At 46.6% G+C, this 26,042-nt stretch overlaps 1 protein-coding gene across 2 annotated transcripts in view; it reads right to left on the reverse strand.

The window, feature by feature from the left end:
- Positions 1–2,689: 2,689 nt before the first annotated feature.
- Positions 2,690–26,042, reverse strand: part of xylb (xylulokinase homolog (H. influenzae)) — a 50,154-nt gene continuing 26,801 nt past the window's right edge. The window contains exons 14-19 of one of the 2 annotated variants that reach the window (XM_075452675.1): positions 13,192–13,265; positions 12,988–13,084; positions 11,574–11,632; positions 10,792–10,879; positions 6,984–7,078; positions 2,690–3,486 (exon numbers count right to left, since the gene is read on the reverse strand). In XM_075452675.1, coding sequence (XP_075308790.1) covers positions 3,424–3,486; positions 6,984–7,078; positions 10,792–10,879; positions 11,574–11,632; positions 12,988–13,084; positions 13,192–13,265 — 476 coding nt within the window. In that variant the 3' untranslated portion in view covers positions 2,690–3,423. Of the gene's footprint in view, positions 3,487–6,983; positions 7,079–10,791; positions 10,880–11,571; positions 11,633–12,987; positions 13,107–13,191; positions 13,266–26,042 lie in introns of those variants that run through there. The other variant, XM_075452676.1, reaches the window with a different exon arrangement.

Here is a 26,042-nt window from a genome sequence, read left to right on the forward strand (position 1 = left end):
TAACATGCAGGAGCTGCACCCGGGTTTATGGGGATCTGTGGGGCTACAGAAGGCATCTGAGGACGAGTGGTGGCCACGCCCCCCCCTAGCAGCTTTCCTGTGTGAGCCAGCTGAGGACAGAGCCCCTCCCACCCATAATAACTGGTGTGGCCTGGTGTGAACCCGTTCGTCCCGTCTGCATTAAACACACTCGGGTTTAAATGACTCCACCTCTCATGTCTGAGGTGTTCGTTACCAGGGAGAGAGTGGTGTGCACACACAGCAGCCCACCTTTATGGACCTGTGCTCATAATTCTGATAACGTCACCGGGTGGAACGACACGAGTGGAGGAGGTGGAGAGAGAGATGAAGATTACAGACAGAGGAGGAAGAAGGAGATCTGTACAGTGAGAAATCTGTTCAAGCAACAATTCAGTTAAAAAGAATCGACCTCAAGCATTCTGTGAACATGTGCGTGAGAAATATTCTGTGGTAAGAGTCAATATAACTCAGATCTATGAGACTGGTAATGTGTTTTCCATTGAATACTCCAGAACCTCAGCAGGAGAAGATGTCAGATCCTGTAACCGTGGCAAGGTCACATCTCCACCAAGCGTTCTAATGTTCAGAGCCACGTTAGTATTGATTGAATGTTGCGCCACAATAATGAAATATTGGAGGATGAGTTCTGGTTGGTGGACGGAGGCCTGTGGATGTTTTAGGCCAGGCGTTCCCAACGACCGGGTCCCGGACCGGTACCGGGCCGTGAAAACCCATTCAGAAAAAAGAGGGCATATTTACCATAAATGTACTGCATTGCATTTTGATAATTAGCCTATTACTTTAAAAATGAAACCTCTTCATCACGTATCACCAGGCAGATTACTTTATTTTGAGTTGTATCGTTATCGCCTATATGTTACATGTCAATGTAAACGTTCTAATTGGAGGAGGTGAGGGTCACATCTGCACGAGCGGCGGGAACGCAGGCAAGGAAACCACGAAGAAACAAACGATTTTTCACCGGAGCTGCTGAAAAAAGGCCCACAGACGGCGAAAATAATGAAGAAACGAAAAGAAAGAAATCCAAATTCAACCGAAAATATGACGACAGTTACGTAAAATTTGGTTTCATCGCATCGGGTTACGCAGCTGCTCCTAATCCTCTGTGCGCTGTGTGCGGAGAGAAGCTAGCAAACGAAGCTAGCTATGAAACCGTCGGAAAGGAATGGAAACGAGATCCCTTTACTTCCAAAACATCATCTCTCCCATCAGCACAAGAGGACAAATTACTGGAGTTATAAAATGACGGAGGCCTCAAGACTTTATTCACACATAGTTCAGTCCCACCATTTTGGGTTAAAGTTATGGGAGAATACCCAGGACTCGCTGTTGTCTTTTCCGTCCACTTACTTGTGCGAGGCTGGATTTTCCGCTTTGAGAGTCACCAAAACAAAGCTGGATGTTGAGAACACGCTGCGCATATCACTGACAGACATAACACCGCGTTATGATCACCTTGTGTCTGGAAAACAGGCTCAGGGTTCACATTGAGGGTGAGTTAACATGTTATTGTCGCGTTAACTCATTAATTTAATTTTTTTTATTATTAAAAATGATAATTTTTTTTAATAAAAAAAAAAATGTTGGGCTTTTGTGCCTTTAATGGAAAGTTCAGAGAGACAGGAAGCAGGGGGCAGAGAGAGGGGGAACGAGACGCAGCTCAGGGCCGTCCGATGCGGAACTCGAACCTTGTTTTATCATTTATGTTATTATTGCAAAAGTCTGTTGCTCACAGGCTTTTATTTTGTAAAGGTCTGTTGCTCACAGGCTTTTATTTTGTAAAGGTCTGTTGCTCACAGGCTTTTATTTTGTAAAGGTCTGTTGCTCACAGGCTTTTATTTTGTAAAAGTCTGTTGCTCACAGGCTTTTATTTTGTAAAAGTCTGTTGCTCACAGGCTTTTATTTTGTAAAAGTCTGTTGCTCACAAGCTTTTATTCTGTAAAAGTCTGCTGCTCACAGGCTTTTATTTTGTAAAAGTCTGTTGCTCACAGGCTTTTATTTTGTAAAAGTCTGTTACTCACAGGCTTTTATTTTGTAAAAGTCTGTTGCTCACAGGCTTTTATTCTGTAAAAGTCTGCTGCTCACAGGCTTTTATTTTGTAAAAGTCTGTTGCTCACAGGCTTTTATTTTGTAAAAGTCTGTTGCTCACAGGCTTTTATTTTGTAAAAGTCTGTTGCTGTCTGCTGTGGAACAGGAAAAGAAAGTAATCGGCGGATCCACCAAACATGGAGAAGGGTACGGAACTTTTACTCGGCCATTTTCATGTTAAAGTTCTTCCAGACGGCGGAGTCGACAGAACCAAAGTCATCTGTAAACACTGCCAAGTTGAATTGTCTTCTCAGCGTAGTAGTTCCAGTCTAAAATGCTGGAGCGTTCATAAACAAAGCTAATATCAACCTTGATACGTTGTTGTTTGGGACGAGATTTGTCAGTAAGTATTGGTTAATGACGAAAATAATAATAATAGTCTCTTTGTTTTGTGTAACAGTTGTGTGATGAGTTGTACATTTAAGTCATTTATGAAAATGTTTTTATTTTTGCTTGCAGCAGCATGTAACAGGCTAGTTTGCAATGTTAGTTAGCTAATGCTACACTTTGTATGTTTCAGTTTTACGATGCTCAAAGAGAAGGCAAAGATCAGACCAACTAAAGAAGATATAAACTTTTCTGTTTTTAATAAAGAGAAGCATCACATCAGTCAGTCCATCTGAATTATTCAGAATTTAGAAATGAAAATACAATTCCAACAGTTCTGTTTTAAAACTAAGCTTGTAGAATGAATCTGTAACAGCGTCAGCTGTGGAACCTCCACAGAAATCTGTCTTAAATAATACTGAGTGGTCTCAGTTCGGATATTAAAGCTCTGAAACTTTGCAGGTCTAACTATCTGCATTGGTTCCAGATCTGTGTGTACATGACCAGTCGTTTAGAATGAAATATGAAGGTTTAAGCTGTCTGTGAGTTTTTATTCCATGTTTCTTCAACGGGTGAGAATGAAGGATTTGAGGGAAAGTTGATGATTCTGTCAAATCTTCCAGGAAACATTTTTCAAAAAGGCACAAATATTAGTGTTAATATGATGTTTATGTTTTGGCTTCCTGCTTCCAAACATCTTGATATTTGATTGAGAAGTGTTTAAAATACAACAGCTGATTCATGTTTAACTTTAATTTAACTTTTGGATGAGTTCCTTAGAAAGAAAACCGGCAACAGTTTGTTGTTTAATACCAACTGACAACAGGAATTCATAAAGATTCAAATCAGAGTTCTTTACAATTCAAGTAAAAGTAAAATGATTAATATTGTGATTCTGTCTCAGAAATGTTCTGCCAGAAGGAAGAAGATTCTTGGTTCCTCCTCAGCTGATTGGTCGGCTGCAGCTCAGGCCTTCTGCAGGACTCGGTCCTCCAGTCGGGCGAAACGCTTCAGCATCTGATCGTACACCTGCAGAACCAGCAGAAGAAGACGTCATCGCCCTGTATCTGTTCGTCTTTCCTATTTTCTAAGGCGTGAAACATCAACTCTGTTGTGACCTTAAGCCCCGCCCCTTTCCTGATTCCAGCCTTTCCTCGTTATTTGGTTTTCAGTGAGTATGTTGGACATATTCAGAGGAAAATGATTCTCATGGCACGGCTGAGAACATGCTGCTGTTGCATATTTAATCCACCGCTGCAGAGTCGGGATAAACAGAACACCTGCAGAGCTCGTTATCTATTTACAGGCTGCGTGAGGTGATTATAAAGCACGAACACGACTTCAGTGAACATACAGCTCCATCAGGATAACGTGGACACATGAGAGCTGAAATGTCTGAAAGAAACATCACACTCTGAATGGTGCCTTCTGGAGATATCAGAGACTAAACAGCCGAATTTTTAATTTATAAATAATTTACAGTATAATTTAGACATGAAAAAATATCATTATTTTGCATTAATAGTTTTAGTTTTAAGAGTTATCTAAACAAAGGGGGAGTGTCTAAACAAAGGGGGCGTGACTAAAGAGAGCAGGGGGCGTGTCTAAACATGTATAGATATAGATTTTTGTTGCTTATTTGTTGAGTTTCAGCAGATAATTTGAATATTTAGCAGGTAGTTTTCTTACTTTTCCCTCTCTGTACCCTGGCACCACAGCACATGTCATTTTACTGGTGAACAAAACAAAACTGAACATTTTAAATCAAAGCTTTCTCTCTACGACTCGACAAACCCAACTGTGGATCATTCTCAACATGTAGACTTTTCATCCTGTTCTAACTGCGTCCCACCATCACAACGTTTACTCGGGAGTTATTCTTTAGGGGCCGATGCGGTTTAATCTGATATCCTGCTGGACTTTAACAGAGTTCAACAACAATCCTTCGGTCCGGTCTTAAATATCACCGACTACAACCTGAGCTTTGATCCGGTCTCACTCTTGTGTTTATCACCAGCTGTGTGGTTTTACTGTTTTATTAAATTATATTTGACTGTTTTACTGGTTCTCCTTTGCTGGCAGATCTGGGTTATTGTCTCTTCCTGCAGGGAACTGGATGTGCAGCAAAAGTTCTGGTGTTTCCCTTTATGATCCTCAGTCTGTACCATCATCACATGGAGATTCATAAAGAACTAAACTCGTAAACCAACAGAATGTGTCCCTGCTGGCTTTGGACTTTTAAGTAATTCTGTGGTTTTCCTCATTGTTTTTAAGTAATTCTGTGTTTTTTCTCATCGTTTTTAAGTAATTCTGTGGTTTTCCTCATCGTTTTTAAGTATTTCTGTGGTTTTCCTCATCGTTTTTAAGTATTTCTGTGGTTTTTATGATAGTTTTTTAAATATTTCTGTGGTTTTTATGATAGTTTTTTAAGTAATTCTGTGGTTTTCCTCAGTTTGCTCCTCTTCACTCGCTCCTGACCCTTTGTTTCCCACCTGAGACTCCACAGTTGGTTATTTTCAGAGCTGTTTACTCAGTTTGCTCCTCTTCACTCGTTCCTGACCCTTTGTTTCCCACCTGAGACTCAACAGTTGGTTATTTTCAGAGCTGTTTACTCAGTTTGCTCCTCTTCACTCGCTCCTGACCCTTTGTTTCCCACCTGAGACTCGACAGTTGCAGTTATTTTCAGAGCTGTTTACTCAGTTTGCTCCTCTTCACTCGCTCCTGACCCTTTGTTTCCCACCTGAGACTCAACAGTTGGTTATTTTCAGAGCTGTTTACTCAGTTTGCTCCTCTTCACTCGTTCCTGACCCTTTGTTTCCCACCTGAGACTCAACAGTTGGTTATTTTCAGAGCTGTTTACTCAGTTTGCTCCTCTTCACTCGTTCCTGACCCTTTGTTTCCCACCTGAGACTCGACAGTTGCAGTTATTTTCAGAGCTGTTTACTCAGTTTGCTCCTCTTCACTCGTTCCTGACCCTTTGTTTCCCACCTGAGACTCAACAGTTGCAGTTATTTCCATCGTAGAAGAACAGTAGGAGCTGCTGCTGCAATAAAACCCACAGGTGTTTCTCATTAACACTTTTCACTGAGGCTAAAAGCCCTGCAGATCAGTCCCACCCACACAGCCTCTGGAGTGATGAGCCCAGCGAAATGAGTGGGAGGAAACCCTGCAGGGAAATAAGAGGCTCCATAAAGCAGTCAGACACTGTGACTAAATTAATAAATACTAATTATGCTGCTGAACAACAGAGTGTGTGGGTTCGTGTTTAAGTGGACCAACGGTGGCAAGAAAAGAGACGTTTCTGCACTTTGGTTTTAAGGCTCAGAGTTCTGGGATTCTGACAGATGACCTGAACAGAAGGTAAGGATGAAGAAACAGATGTTCTTCCATTTCTTTTACTTTGCTTCCTGTCAGACAGTCTGAACTCAGCATGTTTCCTGTTGAGCTTCATTTCATCTGTTAACAAACATCATTTCTACATCTCAGACTCTGTGACGTTTCATCCCAGATGCCTCCGAGCCCAGAGAAGGGGACGCCGCCTCTGGAGCAGGCTAACATCAGGCTAACATCAGGCTAACACCAGGCTAACATCAGGCTAACATCAGGCTAACATCAGACTAACACCAGGCTAACATCAGGCTAACATCAGGCTAACATCAGACTAACATCAGGCTAACATCAGACTAACACCAGGCTAACATCAGGCTAACACCAGGCTAACATCAGGCTAACATCAGGCTAACACCAGACTAAGATCAGGCTAACATCAGGCTAACATCAGGCTAACACCAGGTTAACACCAGACTAAGATCAGGCTAACATCAGGCTAACACCAGGTTAACACCAGGCTAACACCAGGCTAACATCAGGCTAACACCAGGCTAACATCAGGCTAACACCAGGCTAACATCAGGCTAACACCAGGTTAACACCAGACTAAGATCAGGCTAACATCAGGCTAACACCAGGTTAACATCAGGCTAACACCAGGCTAACATCAGGCTAACACCAGGCTAACATCAGGCTAACACCAGGTTAACATCAGGCTAACACCAGGTAAACACCAGGCTGCCCTCCCAACTCTGGATCGTGGTGCTGGACAAAGGTCGATTCCCTGAAAGCTTTCATGATATTCTGCTCTGCAGAGGCAGAAATATGCAGATCCCTTCCATTCTTTCTCTGAGGAACGTTGTTTTAAACACATTTGAGGACAAACTGGAGATCCTCTGAGCATCTCTGCTGCTCACAGACTCATGATGGAGGCTGTTTTAGGACCAGATCATGGTTACAGTCAGCTGGTTGAAGCAACTCGACTGTTGTTTAAATATCTCATTACTGCTGCTCACCTGTTATATATCTTTTGGAATTTGTTGCAGCCTGAAACGTAACAATGGACGTATAAAAACAGAAGAACGTGAAATATCTTTTCTTCTCGTGTTTGGAGGAGATAAAAGTTAAAGTGAAACAGCTTCTTTTGTTATTGTTGGTTTCTTGTCAGAATAAACTTTTTTCTTATCTCGGTGTACCTGCTTTGCCGCCGGGTTCGGGGTGACGACCAGTTGTGGTTCCGGAGCGTTCTTCACCGCATCGAAGAAGGAAACTCCAGATTCTGCCAACACGCCTGAAAAAAAAAAAACAGTTAACCAATCACAGAATCAAGTTCACGCAGCCCTAACCAATGAGATGGTCATCTGAAATCAGTCAAACTGCCGTTAACCAATCAACAACCCAACAACTGGTGAGATAACCAGCGAGGTGGTCATTATAACCAGTCTTTAGATGAGTTATGATTGATCAATCTTGAGGATTTTTGTCTTGGACAAAATAAATATCTGAGTTGTTAACCAAACATGGTAGTTTAGTTGTACTGTCGTTAACCTGTTAGTTAACTAGAAGGTAATTTGCTTATGAGATAATCTGTTCCTTTACACATCAACCAATAAACACGTTAGACTTAGATAACCAGTTAGTGGGTTAATTACAGCATTAGTTGGCTAAGTTACTGTGTTGTTGGGTTAGTTAACTGGTAACAGGTTATTGAAACCAGTTCCCACAATGTTAACCAAACAGCTAATGACTCTCCACTGTTAACCAGTGTAATCTAACCAAAGGTCAATTAGTTACTTACTCATTAATCAGTAACACTTTTAATTTCAGCACCAATAACCAATCAGTACTTTAGAGATGTATGTGTTGATAACCAACCCGGGTTAGTTCTCCGATTGTTCATTAACTGACCAGAGAATGTTGGTCAGAAGCTCATTAACCAGTCAAAAGTCCAGTTTTTCCCATTTTCAACCAAACAGATGATTAATTGGTGGGTCATTAAAACAATTAGGTGTCTACATGCACTTAATAACTCAGTCTGATTGTAATTTAGCCAATAATCCGATCCGATCCAATTCTTAGTCAGATTAAGGTGTATACATGCACTTAATAACTCAGTCTGATTGTAATTTAGCCAATAATCCGATCCTTTCAGTGCCATGTGACCCCACTGAGTGTGTTGGATAGACTGATCGACAGCATTGATCATGAGTCTTAGGTGTAGTTGGAGGTGGCGTTCCTTTAGAGACGAGATGACATTCGTACTGAGACCCTGGTGTAAGTGTCTGGAAGGTGCAAATGACATCAGGACCTCAAACCGTTTCTATGCAGATGATGTAGTTTTTTATGTTATGGAACTTGGACGGGATATACTCAAAGACTTCTTTGCATTTGGATGTTTGGATTAAAATTGAAACACATTTAATGTTTATTCAGTTGCGATTTATGCTTGTAATTTATCATTTCTTATAAAAAGTATAAGTCGGTGTCCTTTAAAACTACTTTTTAAATAGATCCTGCAGAGGTTAAACGGGAGAAGGAGGTAAATCTAGTTGTGGTTTCAGATGCTGGTTTTATTTTTTTTTTTGAGAACATTGTGAGAAAAGGCATAAAAAGAAGTCGGAGTAATTGACAACAAGCAGACTGTGGGGGATTGCAAATTAGTATATATTCTTTTAATTGGTGTTGAGTTCCACTGAATTGTGTGTTTGAAATGTGAACCAGTAAGATCGTCTCCTTTGACTTCGGGGTCACGACCCGGGGAAAAACTCCTTTCAGTGCCATGGAACCCCACTGAGTCCCAGCAGAACCATCACTTTCACAGTTATCCTTTACTCTTACAACAACTTTTCCATTTCTAAAAACAAAGAGAACTTTCAGTCAGAGTTAAACTGTGTCCGGTTACCAGTTCCAGACACAAACACCCAGAGAGGCAGCTGTATGTGCAGAGAAGGTCAGGACGCTGCTGAGGAAGCTCATCAGCTCAGCAGCATAAATAAAAAGGTCAGACGTGTCGTCTTCTCTGAGAACTTTGTGCCGCGACCTCCGACATCGAGCGAAGCGCCTTCCCATCATGCACTCTGTGTAATTTGCCACCCAGCAGCGAGCTGCCCTCCCTGACCTTCTCACACTGCAGAGCACATCGACAGTGATGTCAACACATTCAGGCAGAGCTCTGAGCTTTCACACCTCTGCATTCTGATGAAGATGTGCGTCTGAAGTGTAAAACTCCTTCTTCCTGTTCCTAGGAGCATATATCATGGCGTCTGAGGTGTAAAACTCCTTCTTCCTGTTCCTGGGAGCATATATCAGGGCGTCTGAGGTGTAAAACTCCTTCTTCCTGTTCCTGGGAGCATATATCAGAGCGTCTGAGGTGTAAAACTCCTTCTTCCTGTTCCTGGGAGCATATATCGGGGCGTCTGAGGTGTAAAACTCCTTCTTCCTGTTCCTGGGAGCATATATCATGGCGTCTGAGGTGTAAAACTCCTTCTTCCTGTTCCTAGGAGCATATATCAGAGCGTCTGAGGTGTAAAACTCCTTCTTCCTGTTCCTGGGAGCATATATCAGGGCGTCTGAGGTGTAAAACTCCTTCTTCCTGTTCCTAGGAGCATATATCAGAGCGTCTGAGGTGTTAAACTCCTTCTTCCTGTTCCTGGGAGCATATATCAGGGCGTCTGAGGTGTAAAACTCCTTCTTCCTGTTCCTGGGAGCATATATCAGGGCGTCTGAGGTGTAAAACTCCTTCTTCCTGTTCCTAGGAGCATATATCAGAGCGTCTGAGGTGTTAAACTCCTTCTTCCTGTTCCTGGGAGCATATATCAGAGCGTCTGAGGTGTTAAACTCCTTCTTCCTGTTCCTAGGAGCATATATCAGAGCGTCTGAGGTGTTAAACTCCTTCTTCCTGTTCCTGGGAGCATATATCAGGGCGTCTGATGTGTAAAACTCCTTCTTCCTGTTCCTAGGAGCATATATCAGGGCGTCTGAAGTCACCAGCAGGTGTAAAACTGTTGACATCTTCCATCCAGCAGCAGCTTCAGAGGATATCAGAGCCCAGTGGATAAACTCTATCTGAAGCTAATGTTCCAGCAGAGTTAGCTACAGACTGTGGATGAACTCTATTTGAGGCTAATGTTCCAGCAGAGTTAGCTACAGACTGTGGATAAACTCTATTTGAGGCTAATGTTCCAGCAGAGTTAGCTAAAGACTGTGGATAAACTCTATCTGAGGCTAATGTTCCAGCAGAGTTAGCTACAGACTGTGGATAAACTCTATCTGAGGCTAATGTTCCAGCAGAGTTAGCTACAGACTGTGGATGAACTCTATTTGAGGCTAATGTTCCAGCAGAGTTAGCTACAGACTGTGGATAAACTCTATTTGAGGCTAATGTTCCAGCAGAGTTAGCTAAAGACTGTGGATAAACTCTATCTGAGGCTAATGTTCCAGCAGAGTTAGCTACAGACTGTGGATAAACTCTATCTGAGGCTAATGTTCCAGCAGAGTTAGCTACAGACTGTGGATGAACTCTATTTGAGGCTAATGTTCCAGCAGAGTTAGCTACAGACTGTGGATAAACTCTATTTGAGGCTAATGTTCCAGCAGAGTTAGCTAAAGACTGTGGATGAACTCTATTTGAGGCTAATGTTCCAGCAGAGTTAGCTACAGACTGTGGATAAACTCTATTTGAGGCTAATGTTCCAGCAGAGTTGGCTAAAGACTGTGGATAAACTCTATCTGAGGCTAATGTTCCAGCAGAGTTAGCTACAGACTGTGGATGAACTCTATTTGAGGCTAATGTTCCAGCAGAGTTAGCTACAGACTGTGGATAAACTCTATTTGAGGCTAATGTTCCAGCAGAGTTAGCTAAAGACTGTGGATGAACTCTATTTGAGGCTAATGTTCCAGCAGAGTTAGCTACAGACTGTGGATAAACTCTATTTGAGGCTAATGTTCCAGCAGAGTTAGCTAAAGACTGTGGTAGTTTTGTCAGTACAGGTGAGGGTGTGTTACCGTGCAGAGCTCTGTAGGCTGATCCCAGGCAGGCGGAGTTGGGCACATCGATGGTGTAAACCGGGAGATTGAACACATCAGACAGAACCTGACGAGGAATCACACGACAGATACATCAGCCGACTGGATCTGCTGCAGATTCCAGCAAACTCAGCAGTTTGAGTTTGAGTTAAATACAAAGATCATTATAAAAAAGAAGATTAGAAGATCCTCTGAAAATTCATTTATTCATCTTTTATCTTAATTCTTAATTTATCCATCCTTTCTCTCCTCAATCATTCATTTCTTTTCCCGTCCATCTTTCCTTCCGTCATGCATCCTTTAACTCTTTTATTTTACTTCACTTCATTCTTTTCTTCCTCTTTTTGTGGTCAGTGGGAATAAAAATAATTAATTAAAACAACATTTCAATGAAAGTTATTTCCTGTTTTCCTTTGTTTCGTTGTTCTCCAACAAACTCCAAAGTTCATCCTTTAAATACAGAACGTATCCGATAAAGATGCTAAAAGAAGTGTTTGATGGCAACAAAGTGAGCTAAAAGCACAAAGTCTGCAGATGTTTGAGCTGAGCTGCAGAAAGCTGGAGAGTCGGAGGGACTTCAGAGGAAGAAGCTCTGAAGGTTTGTGTGTTTAAAACTATAAAGATAAAACTCTATTTATTTAAAGTTTTACTCGTTTTTGGACAAACTGAAAACAAGAATTTCAGAAAGTGGAACAAAGCAAGAAATAAGAGCAAAGATCCAAACTTTATCTGTTGGCATGGTTTCAGGGATCAGTACTGACCTGCAGGATCTCTCTGTTGGCCGAAGCTCCTCCGGTGGCCAGAACTCTGCTTCCTGAAACTGAAAACACGCCCGATGTTTCACAGCAGCCAGATATTAATGATCACGCTCCTGTTTGAGCCGTTTAAACCTCCATGCAAAGGTTCTGCTGCTCTTTGGGAATGACATGCAGGGCCGGTTTTTGCTATGGGCAATGTGGGCAAACGCCCAGGGCGCCCTAAAAAAAAAAAAAAAAATAATAATAATAATAATAATTAAATTTAAAAAAAAAAATAATAATAATAATAATAATAATAAATAAATTTAAAAAAAAAAAAATCGCCAGTTTTCTAGACTACCGCTCATTTCCATGTCAAGTTAGTGGAGTGGGCCACACAACACAAACTGCTGCCAGTCCAAATAAACTGTATTTCATCCCTAAAATGAACATAGACCTTCATGTAGTTAACTGGGTTATGTGAAAAATGTAAAACAAATAAAATAAAGCCATCAGGTGCCCAGTTTAGAAAGAGAAGAAGAGGAGGAACGGGCAGAAGATAAAGGGATGCAGATTTCTATCAGTGACCTGAGGGACGTGGGCTACAGGCTATCTGTTAGCCTCTTGCTAACATGTTTCTGTAGGCTACAGGCTATCTGTTAGCCTCTTGCTAACATGTTTCTGTAGGCTATAGGCTATCTGTTAGCCTCTTGCTAACATGTTTCTGTAGGCTACAGGCTATCTGTTAGCCTCTTGCTAACATGTTTCTGTAGGCTATAGGCTATCTGTTAGCCTCTTGCTAACATGTTTCTGTAGGCTACAGGCTATCTGTTAGCCTCTTGCTAACATGTTTCTGTAGGCTATAGGCTATCTGTTAGCCTCTTGCTAACATGTTTCTGTAGGCTACAGGCTATCTGTTAGCCTCTTGCTAACATGTTTCTGTAGGCTACAGGCTGTCTGTTAGCCTCTTGCTAACATGTTTCTGTAGGCTACAGGCTGTCTGTTAGCCTCTTGCTAACATGTTGCTGTTAGCCACGACTGTGTTTGATTTTTAGTTTTGCTGAACTAGAATTAGAATTGAGGCATCATGTCATGCAGCTAATTTCACCCAAAGGCAACCTGGTCTGGTTTGTGTTTGCAACACAACAAGAAGTCCTGACTGTGGATTATGTTATTATTATGAGCTATATGCTAAATTAAACAACTTAAATAACTTCTAATATACATTAGCAAGGCATTTTGTTAGCTACATGTGGTATCTTTTTGTACCTTTTTGTAGTTTTGTATTTAAGATTATATATGATAAAATAATACAAACAAGTAAGTCTTTTTTTGGGGGGGGGCATCTAGCCAGGTCTGCCTCTGCTGACATGTTCTGCATTTCCCTCCACTGATGGATGCACAGCAATGAAAATAGAAAGCTAGATGGTGGTCTTACTGATGGAGTATCCCAGCCTCTCAGCATGAAGCCTCCTGGACAGGAACTGGCCCTCCACCAGAGCCCGGACCTCCACCTGAGGACTCCAGGAGACCACCTGCAGGACGGGACAGGTGAGACTGGGACAGGTGAGACTGGGACAGGTGAGACTGGGACAGGTGAGACTGGGACAGGTGAGACTCGGCCTTAAAGCAGCGTACTGACCTCACTGTCGTCCGAGGCGAAGCGGTGAACGCCCACTGCGGGCGGAGTGATCTCCTTGGTGTCAAAGTAGAACCCTGGAGACATGATCCACCAATCAGAGAGAAGCAGGAAGCAGGATGGAGTCAGGATGGTGTCAGGATGGAGTCAGGATGGAGTCAGGATGGAAGGAAGCAGGATGTAAGGAAGCAGGATGTAAGGAGGCAGGATGTAAGGAGGCAGGATGTAAGGAAGCAGGATGTAAGGAGGCAGGATGTAAGGAGGCAGGATGTAAGGAGGCAGGATGTAAGGAAGCAGGATGTAAGGAAGCAGGATGTAAGGAGGCAGGATGTAAGGAAGCAGGATGTAAGGAAGCAGGATGTAAGGAGGCAGGATGTAAGGAGGCAGGATGGAAGGAAGCAGGATGTAAGGAGGCAGGATGTAAGGAAGCAGGATGTAAGGAGGCAGGAGGTAAAGAAGCAGGATGTAAGGAAGCAGGATGTAAGGAAGCAGGATGTAAGGAGGCAGGATGTAAGGAGGCAGGATGTAAGGAAGCAGGATGTAAGGAAGCAGGATGTAAGGAGGCAGGATGTAAGGAGGCAGGATAGAAGGAAGCAGGATGTAAGGAGGCAGGATGTAAGGAAGCAGGATGTAAGGAGGCAGGATGTAAGGAGGCAGGATGTAAGGAGGCAGGATGTAAGGAAGCAGGATGTAAGGAAGCAGGATGTAAGGAGGCAGGATGTAAGGAGGCAGGATGTAAGGAGGCAGGATGTAAGGAAGCAGGATGTAAGGAAGCAGGATGTAAGGAGGCAGGATGTAAGGAGGCAGGATGGAAGGAAGCAGGATGTAAGGAGGCAGGATGTAAGGAAGCAGGATGTAAGGAGGCAGGAGGTAAAGAAGCAGGATGTAAGGAAGCAGGATGTAAGGAAGCAGGATGTAAGGAGGCAGGATGTAAGGAGGCAGGATGTAAGGAAGCAGGATGTAAGGAAGCAGGATGTAAGGAGGCAGGATGTAAGGAGGCAGGATGTAAGGAAGCAGGATGTAAGGAGGCAGGATGTAAGGAAGCAGGATGTAAGGAAGCAGGATGGAAGGAGGCAGGAGGTAAAGAAGCAGGATGTAAGGAGGCAGGATGGAAGGAGGCAGGATGTAAGGAGGCAGGAGGTAAGGAGGCAGGATGTAAGGAGGCAGGATGTAAGGAAGCAGGATGGAAGGAAGCAGGATGGAAGGAGGCAGGATGGAAGGAAGCAGGATGGAAGGAGGCAGGAGGTAAGGAGGCAGGATGTAAGGAGGCAGGATGTAAGGAAGCAGGATGTAAGGAAGCAGGATGGAAGGAGGCAGGATGGAAGGAAGCAGGATGGAAGGAGGCAGGAGGTAAGGAGGCAGGATGTAAGGAGGCAGGATGTAAGGAAGCAGGATGTAAGGAAGCAGGATGTAAGGAGGCAGGATGGAAGGAGGCAGGATGTAAGGAAGCAGGATGTAAGGAGGCAGGATGGAAGGAGGCAGGATGGAAGGAACAGGATGTAAGGAAGCAGGATGTAAGGAGGCCGGATGTAAGGAGGCAGGATGTAAGGAAGCAGGATGTAAGGAAGCAGGATGTAAGGAGGCAGGATGGAAGGAGGCAGGATGGAAGGAAGCAGGATGTAAGGAGGCAGGATGTAAGGAGGCAGGATGTAAGGAAGCAGGATGTAAGGAGGCAGGAGGTAAAGAAGCAGGATGTAAGGAGGCAGGATGTAAGGAAGCAGGATGTAAGGAGGCAGGATGTAAGGAGGCAGGATGTAAGGAAGCAGGATGTAAGGAAGCAGGATGTAAGGAGGCAGGATGTAAGGAGGCAGGAGGTAAAGAAGCAGGATGTAAGGAACAGGATGTAAGGAAGCAGGATGTAAGGAGGCAGGATGTAAGGAGGCAGGATGTAAGGGAGCAGGATGTAAGTAAGCAGGATGTAAGGAGGCAGGATGTAAGGAGGCAGGATGTAAGGAAGCAGGATGTAAGGAGGCAGGAGGTAAGGAAGCAGGATGTAAGGAAGCAGGATGTAAGGAGGCAGGATGGAAGGAGGCAGGATGTAAGGAGGCAGGATGTAAGGAAGCAGGATATAAGGAAGCAGGATGTAAGGAGGCAGGAGGTAAAGAAGCAGGAGGTAAGGAACAGGATGTAAGGAAGCAGGATGTAAGGAGGCAGGATGTAAGGAGGCAGGATGTAAGGAAGCAGGATGTAAGGAAGCAGGATGTAAGGAGGCAGGATGTAAGGAGGCAGGAGGTAAAGAAGCAGGATGTAAGGAACAGGATGTAAGGAAGCAGGATGTAAGGAGGCAGGATGTAAGGAGGCAGGATGTAAGGAAGCAGGATGTAAGGAAGCAGGATGTAAGGAGGCAGGATGTAAGGAGGCAGGATGTAAGGAAGCAGGATGTAAGGAAGCAGGATGTAAGGAGGCAGGATGTAAGGAGGCAGGATGGAAGGAAGCAGGATGTAAGGAGGCAGGATGTAAGGAAGCAGGATGTAAGGAGGCAGGATGTAAGGAGGCAGGATGTAAGGAGGCAGGATGTAAGGAAGCAGGATGTAAGGAAGCAGGATGTAAGGAGGCAGGATGTAAGGAGGCAGGATGTAAGGAAGCAGGATGTAAGGAAGCAGGATGTAAGGAGGCAGGATGTAAGGAGGCAGGATGTAAGGAAGCAGGATGTAAGGAAGCAGGATGTAAGGAGGCAGGAGGTAAAGAAGCAGGATGTAAGGAGGCAGGATGGAAGGAGGCAGGATGTAAGGAGGCAGGAGGTAAGGAGGCAGGATGTAAGGAGGCAGGATGTAAGGAAGCAGGATGGAAGGAAGCAGGATGGAAGGAGGCAGGATGGAAGGAAGCAGGATGGAAGGAGGCAGGAGGTAAGGAGGCAGGATGTAAGGAGGCAGGATGTAAGGAAGCAGGATGTAAGGAAGCAGGATGTAAGGAAGCAGGATGTAAGGAGGCAGGATGGAAGGAGGCAGGATGTAAGGAAGCAGGATGTAAGGAGGCAGGATGGAAGGAGGCAGGATGGAAGGAACAGGATGTAAGGAAGCAGGATGTAAGGAGGCCGGATGTAAGGAAGCAGGATGTAAGGAAGCAGGATGTAAGGAGGCAGGATGGAAGGAGGCAGGATGGAAGGAAGCAGGATGTAAGGAGGCAGGATGGAAGGAGGCAGGATGTAAGGAGGCAGGATGTAAGGAGGCAGGATGGAAGGAAGCAGGATGTAAGGAGGCAGGATGGAAGGAAGCAGGATGTAAGGAGGCAGGATGTAAGGAAGCAGGATGTAAGGAGGCAGGAGGTAAAGAAGCAGGATGTAAGGAGGCAGGATGTAAGGAAGCAGGATGTAAGGAGGCAGGATGTAAGGAGGCAGGATGTAAGGAAGCAGGATGTAAGGAAGCAGGATGTAAGGAGGCAGGATGTAAGGAGGCAGGAGGTAAAGAAGCAGGATGTAAGGAACAGGATGTAAGGAAGCAGGATGTAAGGAGGCAGGATGTAAGGAGGCAGGATGTAAGGGAGCAGGATGTAAGTAAGCAGGATGTAAGGAGGCAGGATGTAAGGAGGCAGGATGTAAGGAAGCAGGATGTAAGGAGGCAGGATGTAAGGAGGCAGGATAGAAGGAAGCAGGATGTAAGGAGGCAGGATGTAAGGAAGCAGGATGTAAGGAGGCAGGATGTAAGGAGGCAGGATGTAAGGAGGCAGGATGTAAGGAAGCAGGATGTAAGGAAGCAGGATGTAAGGAGGCAGGATGTAAGGAGGCAGGATGTAAGGAGGCAGGATGTAAGGAAGCAGGATGTAAGGAAGCAGGATGTAAGGAGGCAGGATGTAAGGAGGCAGGATGGAAGGAAGCAGGATGTAAGGAGGCAGGATGTAAGGAAGCAGGATGTAAGGAGGCAGGAGGTAAAGAAGCAGGATGTAAGGAAGCAGGATGTAAGGAAGCAGGATGTAAGGAGGCAGGATGTAAGGAGGCAGGATGTAAGGAAGCAGGATGTAAGGAAGCAGGATGTAAGGAGGCAGGATGTAAGGAGGCAGGATGTAAGGAAGCAGGATGTAAGGAAGCAGGATGTAAGGAGGCAGGATGTAAGGAAGCAGGATGTAAGGAAGCAGGATGGAAGGAGGCAGGAGGTAAAGAAGCAGGATGTAAGGAGGCAGGATGGAAGGAGGCAGGATGTAAGGAGGCAGGAGGTAAGGAGGCAGGATGTAAGGAGGCAGGATGTAAGGAAGCAGGATGGAAGGAAGCAGGATGGAAGGAGGCAGGATGGAAGGAAGCAGGATGGAAGGAGGCAGGAGGTAAGGAGGCAGGATGTAAGGAGGCAGGATGTAAGGAAGCAGGATGTAAGGAAGCAGGATGGAAGGAGGCAGGATGGAAGGAAGCAGGATGGAAGGAGGCAGGAGGTAAGGAGGCAGGATGTAAGGAGGCAGGATGTAAGGAAGCAGGATGTAAGGAAGCAGGATGTAAGGAAGCAGGATGTAAGGAGGCAGGATGGAAGGAGGCAGGATGTAAGGAAGCAGGATGTAAGGAGGCAGGATGGAAGGAGGCAGGATGGAAGGAACAGGATGTAAGGAAGCAGGATGTAAGGAGGCCGGATGTAAGGAGGCAGGATGTAAGGAAGCAGGATGTAAGGAAGCAGGATGTAAGGAGGCAGGATGGAAGGAGGCAGGATGGAAGGAAGCAGGATGTAAGGAGGCAGGATGTAAGGAGGCAGGATGTAAGGAAGCAGGATGTAAGGAGGCAGGAGGTAAAGAAGCAGGATGTAAGGAGGCAGGATGTAAGGAAGCAGGATGTAAGGAGGCAGGATGTAAGGAGGCAGGATGTAAGGAAGCAGGATGTAAGGAAGCAGGATGTAAGGAGGCAGGATGTAAGGAGGCAGGAGGTAAAGAAGCAGGATGTAAGGAACAGGATGTAAGGAAGCAGGATGTAAGGAGGCAGGATGTAAGGGAGCAGGATGTAAGTAAGCAGGATGTAAGGAGGCAGGATGTAAGGAGGCAGGATGTAAGGAAGCAGGATGTAAGGAGGCAGGAGGTAAAGAAGCAGGATGTAAGGAAGCAGGATGTAAGGAAGCAGGATGTAAGGAGGCAGGATGGAAGGAGGCAGGATGTAAGGAGGCAGGATGTAAGGAGGCAGGATGTAAGGAAGCAGGATGTAAGGAAGCAGGATGTAAGGAGGCAGGAGGTAAAGAAGCAGGAGGTAAGGAACAGGATGTAAGGAAGCAGGATGTAAGGAGGCAGGATGTAAGGAGGCAGGAGGTAAAGAAGCAGGATGTAAGGAACAGGATGTAAGGAAGCAGGATGTAAGGAGGCAGGATGTAAGGAGGCAGGATGTAAGGGAGCAGGATGTAAGTAAGCAGGATGTAAGGAGGCAGGATGTAAGGAGGCAGGATGTAAGGAAGCAGGATGTAAGGAGGCAGGATGTAAGGAGGCAGGATAGAAGGAAGCAGGATGTAAGGAGGCAGGATGTAAGGAAGCAGGATGTAAGGAGGCAGGATGTAAGGAGGCAGGATGTAAGGAGGCAGGATGTAAGGAAGCAGGATGTAAGGAAGCAGGATGTAAGGAGGCAGGATGTAAGGAGGCAGGATGTAAGGAGGCAGGATGTAAGGAAGCAGGATGTAAGGAAGCAGGATGTAAGGAGGCAGGATGTAAGGAGGCAGGATGGAAGGAAGCAGGATGTAAGGAGGCAGGATGTAAGGAAGCAGGATGTAAGGAGGCAGGAGGTAAAGAAGCAGGATGTAAGGAAGCAGGATGTAAGGAAGCAGGATGTAAGGAGGCAGGATGTAAGGAGGCAGGATGTAAGGAAGCAGGATGTAAGGAAGCAGGATGTAAGGAGGCAGGATGTAAGGAGGCAGGATGTAAGGAAGCAGGATGTAAGGAAGCAGGATGTAAGGAGGCAGGATGTAAGGAAGCAGGATGTAAGGAAGCAGGATGGAAGGAGGCAGGAGGTAAAGAAGCAGGATGTAAGGAGGCAGGATGGAAGGAGGCAGGATGTAAGGAGGCAGGAGGTAAGGAGGCAGGATGTAAGGAGGCAGGATGTAAGGAAGCAGGATGGAAGGAAGCAGGATGGAAGGAGGCAGGATGGAAGGAAGCAGGATGGAAGGAGGCAGGAGGTAAGGAGGCAGGATGTAAGGAGGCAGGATGTAAGGAAGCAGGATGTAAGGAAGCAGGATGGAAGGAGGCAGGATGGAAGGAAGCAGGATGGAAGGAGGCAGGAGGTAAGGAGGCAGGATGTAAGGAGGCAGGATGTAAGGAAGCAGGATGTAAGGAAGCAGGATGTAAGGAAGCAGGATGTAAGGAGGCAGGATGGAAGGAGGCAGGATGTAAGGAAGCAGGATGTAAGGAGGCAGGATGGAAGGAGGCAGGATGGAAGGAACAGGATGTAAGGAAGCAGGATGTAAGGAGGCCGGATGTAAGGAGGCAGGATGTAAGGAAGCAGGATGTAAGGAAGCAGGATGTAAGGAGGCAGGATGGAAGGAGGCAGGATGGAAGGAAGCAGGATGTAAGGAGGCAGGATGTAAGGAGGCAGGATGTAAGGAAGCAGGATGTAAGGAGGCAGGAGGTAAAGAAGCAGGATGTAAGGAGGCAGGATGTAAGGAAGCAGGATGTAAGGAGGCAGGATGTAAGGAGGCAGGATGTAAGGAAGCAGGATGTAAGGAAGCAGGATGTAAGGAGGCAGGATGTAAGGAGGCAGGAGGTAAAGAAGCAGGATGTAAGGAACAGGATGTAAGGAAGCAGGATGTAAGGAGGCAGGATGTAAGGAGGCAGGATGTAAGGGAGCAGGATGTAAGTAAGCAGGATGTAAGGAGGCAGGATGTAAGGAGGCAGGATGTAAGGAAGCAGGATGTAAGGAGGCAGGAGGTAAAGAAGCAGGATGTAAGGAAGCAGGATGTAAGGAAGCAGGATGTAAGGAGGCAGGATGGAAGGAGGCAGGATGTAAGGAGGCAGGATGTAAGGAGGCAGGATGTAAGGAAGCAGGATGTAAGGAAGCAGGATGTAAGGAGGCAGGAGGTAAAGAAGCAGGAGGTAAGGAACAGGATGTAAGGAAGCAGGATGTAAGGAGGCAGGATGTAAGGAGGCAGGATGTAAGGAAGCAGGATGTAAGGAAGCAGGATGTAAGGAGGCAGGATGTAAGGAGGCAGGAGGTAAAGAAGCAGGATGTAAGGAACAGGATGTAAGGAAGCAGGATGTAAGGAGGCAGGATGTAAGGAGGCAGGATGTAAGGAAGCAGGATGTAAGGAAGCAGGATGTAAGGAGGCAGGATGTAAGGAGGCAGGATGTAAGGAAGCAGGATGTAAGGAAGCAGGATGTAAGGAGGCAGGATGTAAGGAGGCAGGATGGAAGGAAGCAGGATGTAAGGAGGCAGGATGTAAGGAAGCAGGATGTAAGGAGGCAGGATGTAAGGAGGCAGGATGTAAGGAGGCAGGATGTAAGGAAGCAGGATGTAAGGAAGCAGGATGTAAGGAGGCAGGATGTAAGGAGGCAGGATGTAAGGAAGCAGGATGTAAGGAAGCAGGATGTAAGGAGGCAGGATGTAAGGAGGCAGGATGTAAGGAAGCAGGATGGAAGGAAGCAGGATGTAAGGAGGCAGGAGGTAAAGAAGCAGGATGTAAGGAGGCAGGATGGAAGGAGGCAGGATGTAAGGAGGCAGGAGGTAAGGAGGCAGGATGTAAGGAGGCAGGATGTAAGGAAGCAGGATGGAAGGAAGCAGGATGGAAGGAGGCAGGATGGAAGGAAGCAGGATGGAAGGAGGCAGGAGGTAAGGAGGCAGGATGTAAGGAGGCAGGATGTAAGGAAGCAGGATGTAAGGAAGCAGGATGTAAGGAAGCAGGATGTAAGGAGGCAGGATGGAAGGAGGCAGGATGTAAGGAAGCAGGATGTAAGGAGGCCGGATGTAAGGAGGCAGGATGTAAGGAAGCAGGATGTAAGGAAGCAGGATGTAAGGAGGCAGGATGGAAGGAGGCAGGATGGAAGGAAGCAGGATGTAAGGAGGCAGGATGGAAGGAGGCAGGATGTAAGGAGGCAGGATGTAAGGAGGCAGGATGGAAGGAAGCAGGATGTAAGGAGGCAGGATGGAAGGAAGCAGGATGTAAGGAGGCAGGATGTAAGGAAGCAGGATGTAAGGAGGCAGGAGGTAAAGAAGCAGGATGTAAGGAGGCAGGATGTAAGGAAGCAGGATGTAAGGAGGCAGGATGTAAGGAGGCAGGATGTAAGGAAGCAGGATGTAAGGAAGCAGGATGTAAGGAGGCAGGATGTAAGGAGGCAGGAGGTAAAGAAGCAGGATGTAAGGAACAGGATGTAAGGAAGCAGGATGTAAGGAGGCAGGATGTAAGGAGGCAGGATGTAAGGGAGCAGGATGTAAGTAAGCAGGATGTAAGGAGGCAGGATGTAAGGAGGCAGGATGTAAGGAAGCAGGATGTAAGGAAGCAGGATGTAAGGAGGCAGGAGGTAAAGAAGCAGGATGTAAGGAAGCAGGATGTAAGGAAGCAGGATGTAAGGAGGCAGGATGGAAGGAGGCAGGATGTAAGGAAGCAGGATGTAAGGAAGCAGGATGTAAGGAGGCAGGAGGTAAAGAAGCAGGAGGTAAGGAACAGGATGTAAGGAAGCAGGATGTAAGGAGGCAGGATGTAAGGAGGCAGGATGTAAGGAAGCAGGATGTAAGGAAGCAGGATGTAAGGAGGCAGGATGTAAGGAGGCAGGAGGTAAAGAAGCAGGATGTAAGGAACAGGATGTAAGGAAGCAGGATGTAAGGAGGCAGGATGTAAGGAGGCAGGATGTAAGGAAGCAGGATGTAAGGAAGCAGGATGGAAGGAGGCAGGATGGAAGGAAGCAGGATGTAAGGAAGCAGGATGTAAGGAAGCAGGATGTAAGGAGGCAGGATGTAAGGAGGCAGGATGTAAGGAAGCAGGATGTAAGGAAGCAGGATGTAAGGAGGCAGGATGTAAGGAGGCAGGATGGAAGGAAGCAGGATGTAAGGAGGCAGGATGTAAGGAAGCAGGATGTAAGGAGGCAGGATGTAAGGAGGCAGGATGTAAGGAGGCAGGATGTAAGGAAGCAGGATGTAAGGAAGCAGGATGTAAGGAGGCAGGATGTAAGGAGGCAGGATGTAAGGAAGCAGGATGTAAGGAAGCAGGATGTAAGGAGGCAGGATGTAAGGAGGCAGGATGGAAGGAAGCAGGATGTAAGGAGGCAGGATGTAAGGAAGCAGGATGTAAGGAGGCAGGAGGTAAAGAAGCAGGATGTAAGGAAGCAGGATGTAAGGAAGCAGGATGTAAGGAAGCAGGATGTAAGGAGGCAGGATGTAAGGAAGCAGGATGTAAGGAAGCAGGATGTAAGGAGGCAGGATGTAAGGAGGCAGGATGTAAGGAAGCAGGATGTAAGGAAGCAGGATGTAAGGAGGCAGGAGGTAAAGAAGCAGGATGTAAGGAGGCAGGATGTAAGGAGGCAGGATGGAAGGAAGCAGGATGGAAGGAAGCAGGATGGAAGGAGGCAGGATGGAAGGAGGCAGGATGGAAGGAGGCAGGAGGTAAGGAGGCAGGATGTAAGGAGGCAGGATGTAAGGAAGCAGGATGTAAGGAAGCAGGATGTAAGGAAGCAGGATGTAAGGAGGCAGGATGGAAGGAGGCAGGATGTAAGGAGGCAGGAGGTAAAGAAGCAGGATGTAAGGAGGCAGGATGTAAGGAAGCAGGATGTAAGGAGGCAGGATGGAAGGAAGCAGGATGGAAGGAGGCAGGATGGAAGGAGGCAGGATGGAAGGAGGCAGGAGGTAAGGAGGCAGGATGTAAGGAGGCAGGATGTAAGGAAGCAGGATGTAAGGAAGCAGGATGTAAGGAAGCAGGATGGAAGGAGGCAGGATGTAAGGAGGCAGGAGGTAAGGAGGCAGGATGTAAGGAGGCAGGATGTAAGGAGGCAGGAAGTAAGGAGGCAGGATGTAAGGAGGCAGGATGTAAGGAAGCAGGATGTAAGGAGGCAGGAGGTAAAGAAGCAGGATGTAAGGAGGCAGGATGTAAGGAGGCAGGAGGTAAAGAAGCAGGATGTAAGGAGGCAGGATGTAAGGAAGCAGGATGTAAGGAGGCAGGATGGAAGGAAGCAGGATGGAAGGAGGCAGGATGGAAGGAGGCAGGAGGTAAAGAAGCAGGATGTAAGGAAGCAGGATGTAAGGAGGCAGGAGGTAAAGAAGCAGGATGTAAGGAGGCAGGATGTAAGGAAGCAGGATGTAAGGAGGCAGGATGGAAGGAAGCAGGATGGAAGGAGGCAGGATGGAAGGAGGCAGGATGGAAGGAGGCAGGAGGTAAGGAGGCAGGATGTAAGGAGGCAGGATGTAAGGAAGCAGGATGTAAGGAAGCAGGATGTAAGGAAGCAGGATGTAAGGAGGCAGGATGGAAGGAGGCAGGATGTAAGGAGGCAGGAGGTAAGGAGGCAGGATGTAAGGAGGCAGGATGTAAGGAGGCAGGAAGTAAGGAGGCAGGATGTAAGGAGGCAGGATGTAAGGAAGCAGGATGTAAGGAAGCAGGATGGAAGGAGGCAGGATGGAAGGAGGCAGGATGGAAGGAGGCAGGAGGTAAGGAGGCAGGATGTAAGGAGGCAGGATGTAAGGAAGCAGGATGTAAGGAAGCAGGATGTAAGGAAGCAGGATGTAAGGAGGCAGGATGGAAGGAGGCAGGATGTAAGGAGGCAGGATGGAAGGAGGCAGGATGGAAGGAACAGGATGTAAGGAAGCAGGATGTAAGGAGGCCGGATGTAAGGAGGCAGGATGTAAGGAAGCAGGATGTAAGGAAGCAGGATGTAAGGAGGCAGGATGGCAGGAGGCAGGATGGAAGGAAGCAGGATGTAAGGAGGCAGGATGGAAGGAGGCAGGATGTAAGGAGGCAGGATGTAAGGAGGCAGGATGGAAGGAAGCAGGATGTAAGGAGGCAGGATGGAAGGAAGCAGGATGTAAGGAGGCAGGAGGTAAAGAAGCAGGATGTAAGGAGGCAGGATGTAAGGAAGCAGGATGTAAGGAGGCAGGAGGTAAAGAAGCAGGATGTAAGGAAAAGGATTTAAGGAAGCAGGATGTAAGGAGGCAGGATGTAAGGAGGCAGGATGTAAGGAAGCAGGATGTAAGGAAGCAGGATGTAAGGAGGCAGGATGTAAGGAGGCAGGAGGTAAAGAAGCAGGATGTAAGGAACAGGATGTAAGGAAGCAGGATGTAAGGAGGCAGGATGTAAGGAGGCAGGATGTAAGGAGGCAGGATGTAAGTAAGCAGGATGTAAGGAGGCAGGATGTAAGGAGGCAGGATGTAAGGAAGCAGGATGTAAGGAAGCAGGATGTAAGGAGGCAGGAGGTAAAGAAGCAGGATGTAAGGAAGCAGGATGTAAGGAAGCAGGATGTAAGGAGGCAGGATGGAAGGAGGCAGGATGGAAGGAGGCAGGATGTAAGGAGGCAGGATGTAAGGAAGCAGGATGTAAGGAAGCAGGATGTAAGGAGGCAGGATGTAAGGAGGCAGGAGGTAAAGAAGCAGGAGGTAAGGAAGCAGGATGGAAGGAGGCAGGATGGAAGGAAGCAGGATGTAAGGAAGCAGGATGTAAGGAGGCAGGATGTAAGGAGGCAGGATGTAAGGAAGCAGGATGTAAGGAAGCAGGATGGAAGGAGGCAGGATGGAAGGAAGCAGGATGTAAGGAAGCAGGATGTAAGGAAGCAGGATGTAAGGAGGCAGGATGTAAGGAGGCAGGATGTAAGGAAGCAGGATGTAAGGAAGCAGGATGTAAGGAGGCAGGATGTAAGGAGGCAGGATGGAAGGAAGCAGGATGTAAGGAGGCAGGATGTAAGGAAGCAGGATGTAAGGAGGCAGGATGTAAGGAGGCAGGATGTAAGGAGGCAGGATGTAAGGAAGCAGGATGTAAGGAAGCAGGATGTAAGGAGGCAGGATGTAAGGAGGCAGGATGTAAGGAAGCAGGATGTAAGGAAGCAGGATGTAAGGAGGCAGGATGTAAGGAGGCAGGATGGAAGGAAGCAGGATGTAAGGAGGCAGGATGTAAGGAAGCAGGATGTAAGGAGGCAGGAGGTAAAGAAGCAGGATGTAAGGAAGCAGGATGTAAGGAAGCAGGATGTAAGGAAGCAGGATGTAAGGAGGCAGGATGTAAGGAAGCAGGATGTAAGGAAGCAGGATGTAAGGAGGCAGGATGTAAGGAGGCAGGATGTAAGGAAGCAGGATGTAAGGAAGCAGGATGTAAGGAGGCAGGAGGTAAAGAAGCAGGATGTAAGGAGGCAGGATGTAAGGAGGCAGGATGGAAGGAAGCAGGATGGAAGGAAGCAGGATGGAAGGAGGCAGGATGGAAGGAGGCAGGATGGAAGGAGGCAGGAGGTAAGGAGGCAGGATGTAAGGAGGCAGGATGTAAGGAAGCAGGATGTAAGGAAGCAGGATGTAAGGAAGCAGGATGTAAGGAGGCAGGATGGAAGGAGGCAGGATGTAAGGAGGCAGGAGGTAAAGAAGCAGGATGTAAGGAGGCAGGATGTAAGGAAGCAGGATGTAAGGAGGCAGGATGGAAGGAAGCAGGATGGAAGGAGGCAGGATGGAAGGAGGCAGGATGGAAGGAGGCAGGAGGTAAGGAGGCAGGATGTAAGGAGGCAGGATGTAAGGAAGCAGGATGTAAGGAAGCAGGATGTAAGGAAGCAGGATGGAAGGAGGCAGGATGTAAGGAGGCAGGAGGTAAGGAGGCAGGATGTAAGGAGGCAGGATGTAAGGAGGCAGGAAGTAAGGAGGCAGGATGTAAGGAGGCAGGATGTAAGGAAGCAGGATGTAAGGAGGCAGGAGGTAAAGAAGCAGGATGTAAGGAGGCAGGATGTAAGGAGGCAGGAGGTAAAGAAGCAGGATGTAAGGAGGCAGGATGTAAGGAAGCAGGATGTAAGGAGGCAGGATGGAA

This window comes from Odontesthes bonariensis, chromosome 20 (assembly GCF_027942865.1).
Source record: "Odontesthes bonariensis isolate fOdoBon6 chromosome 20, fOdoBon6.hap1, whole genome shotgun sequence".
Classification (NCBI taxonomy): Eukaryota; Metazoa; Chordata; class Actinopteri; order Atheriniformes; family Atherinopsidae; genus Odontesthes; species Odontesthes bonariensis.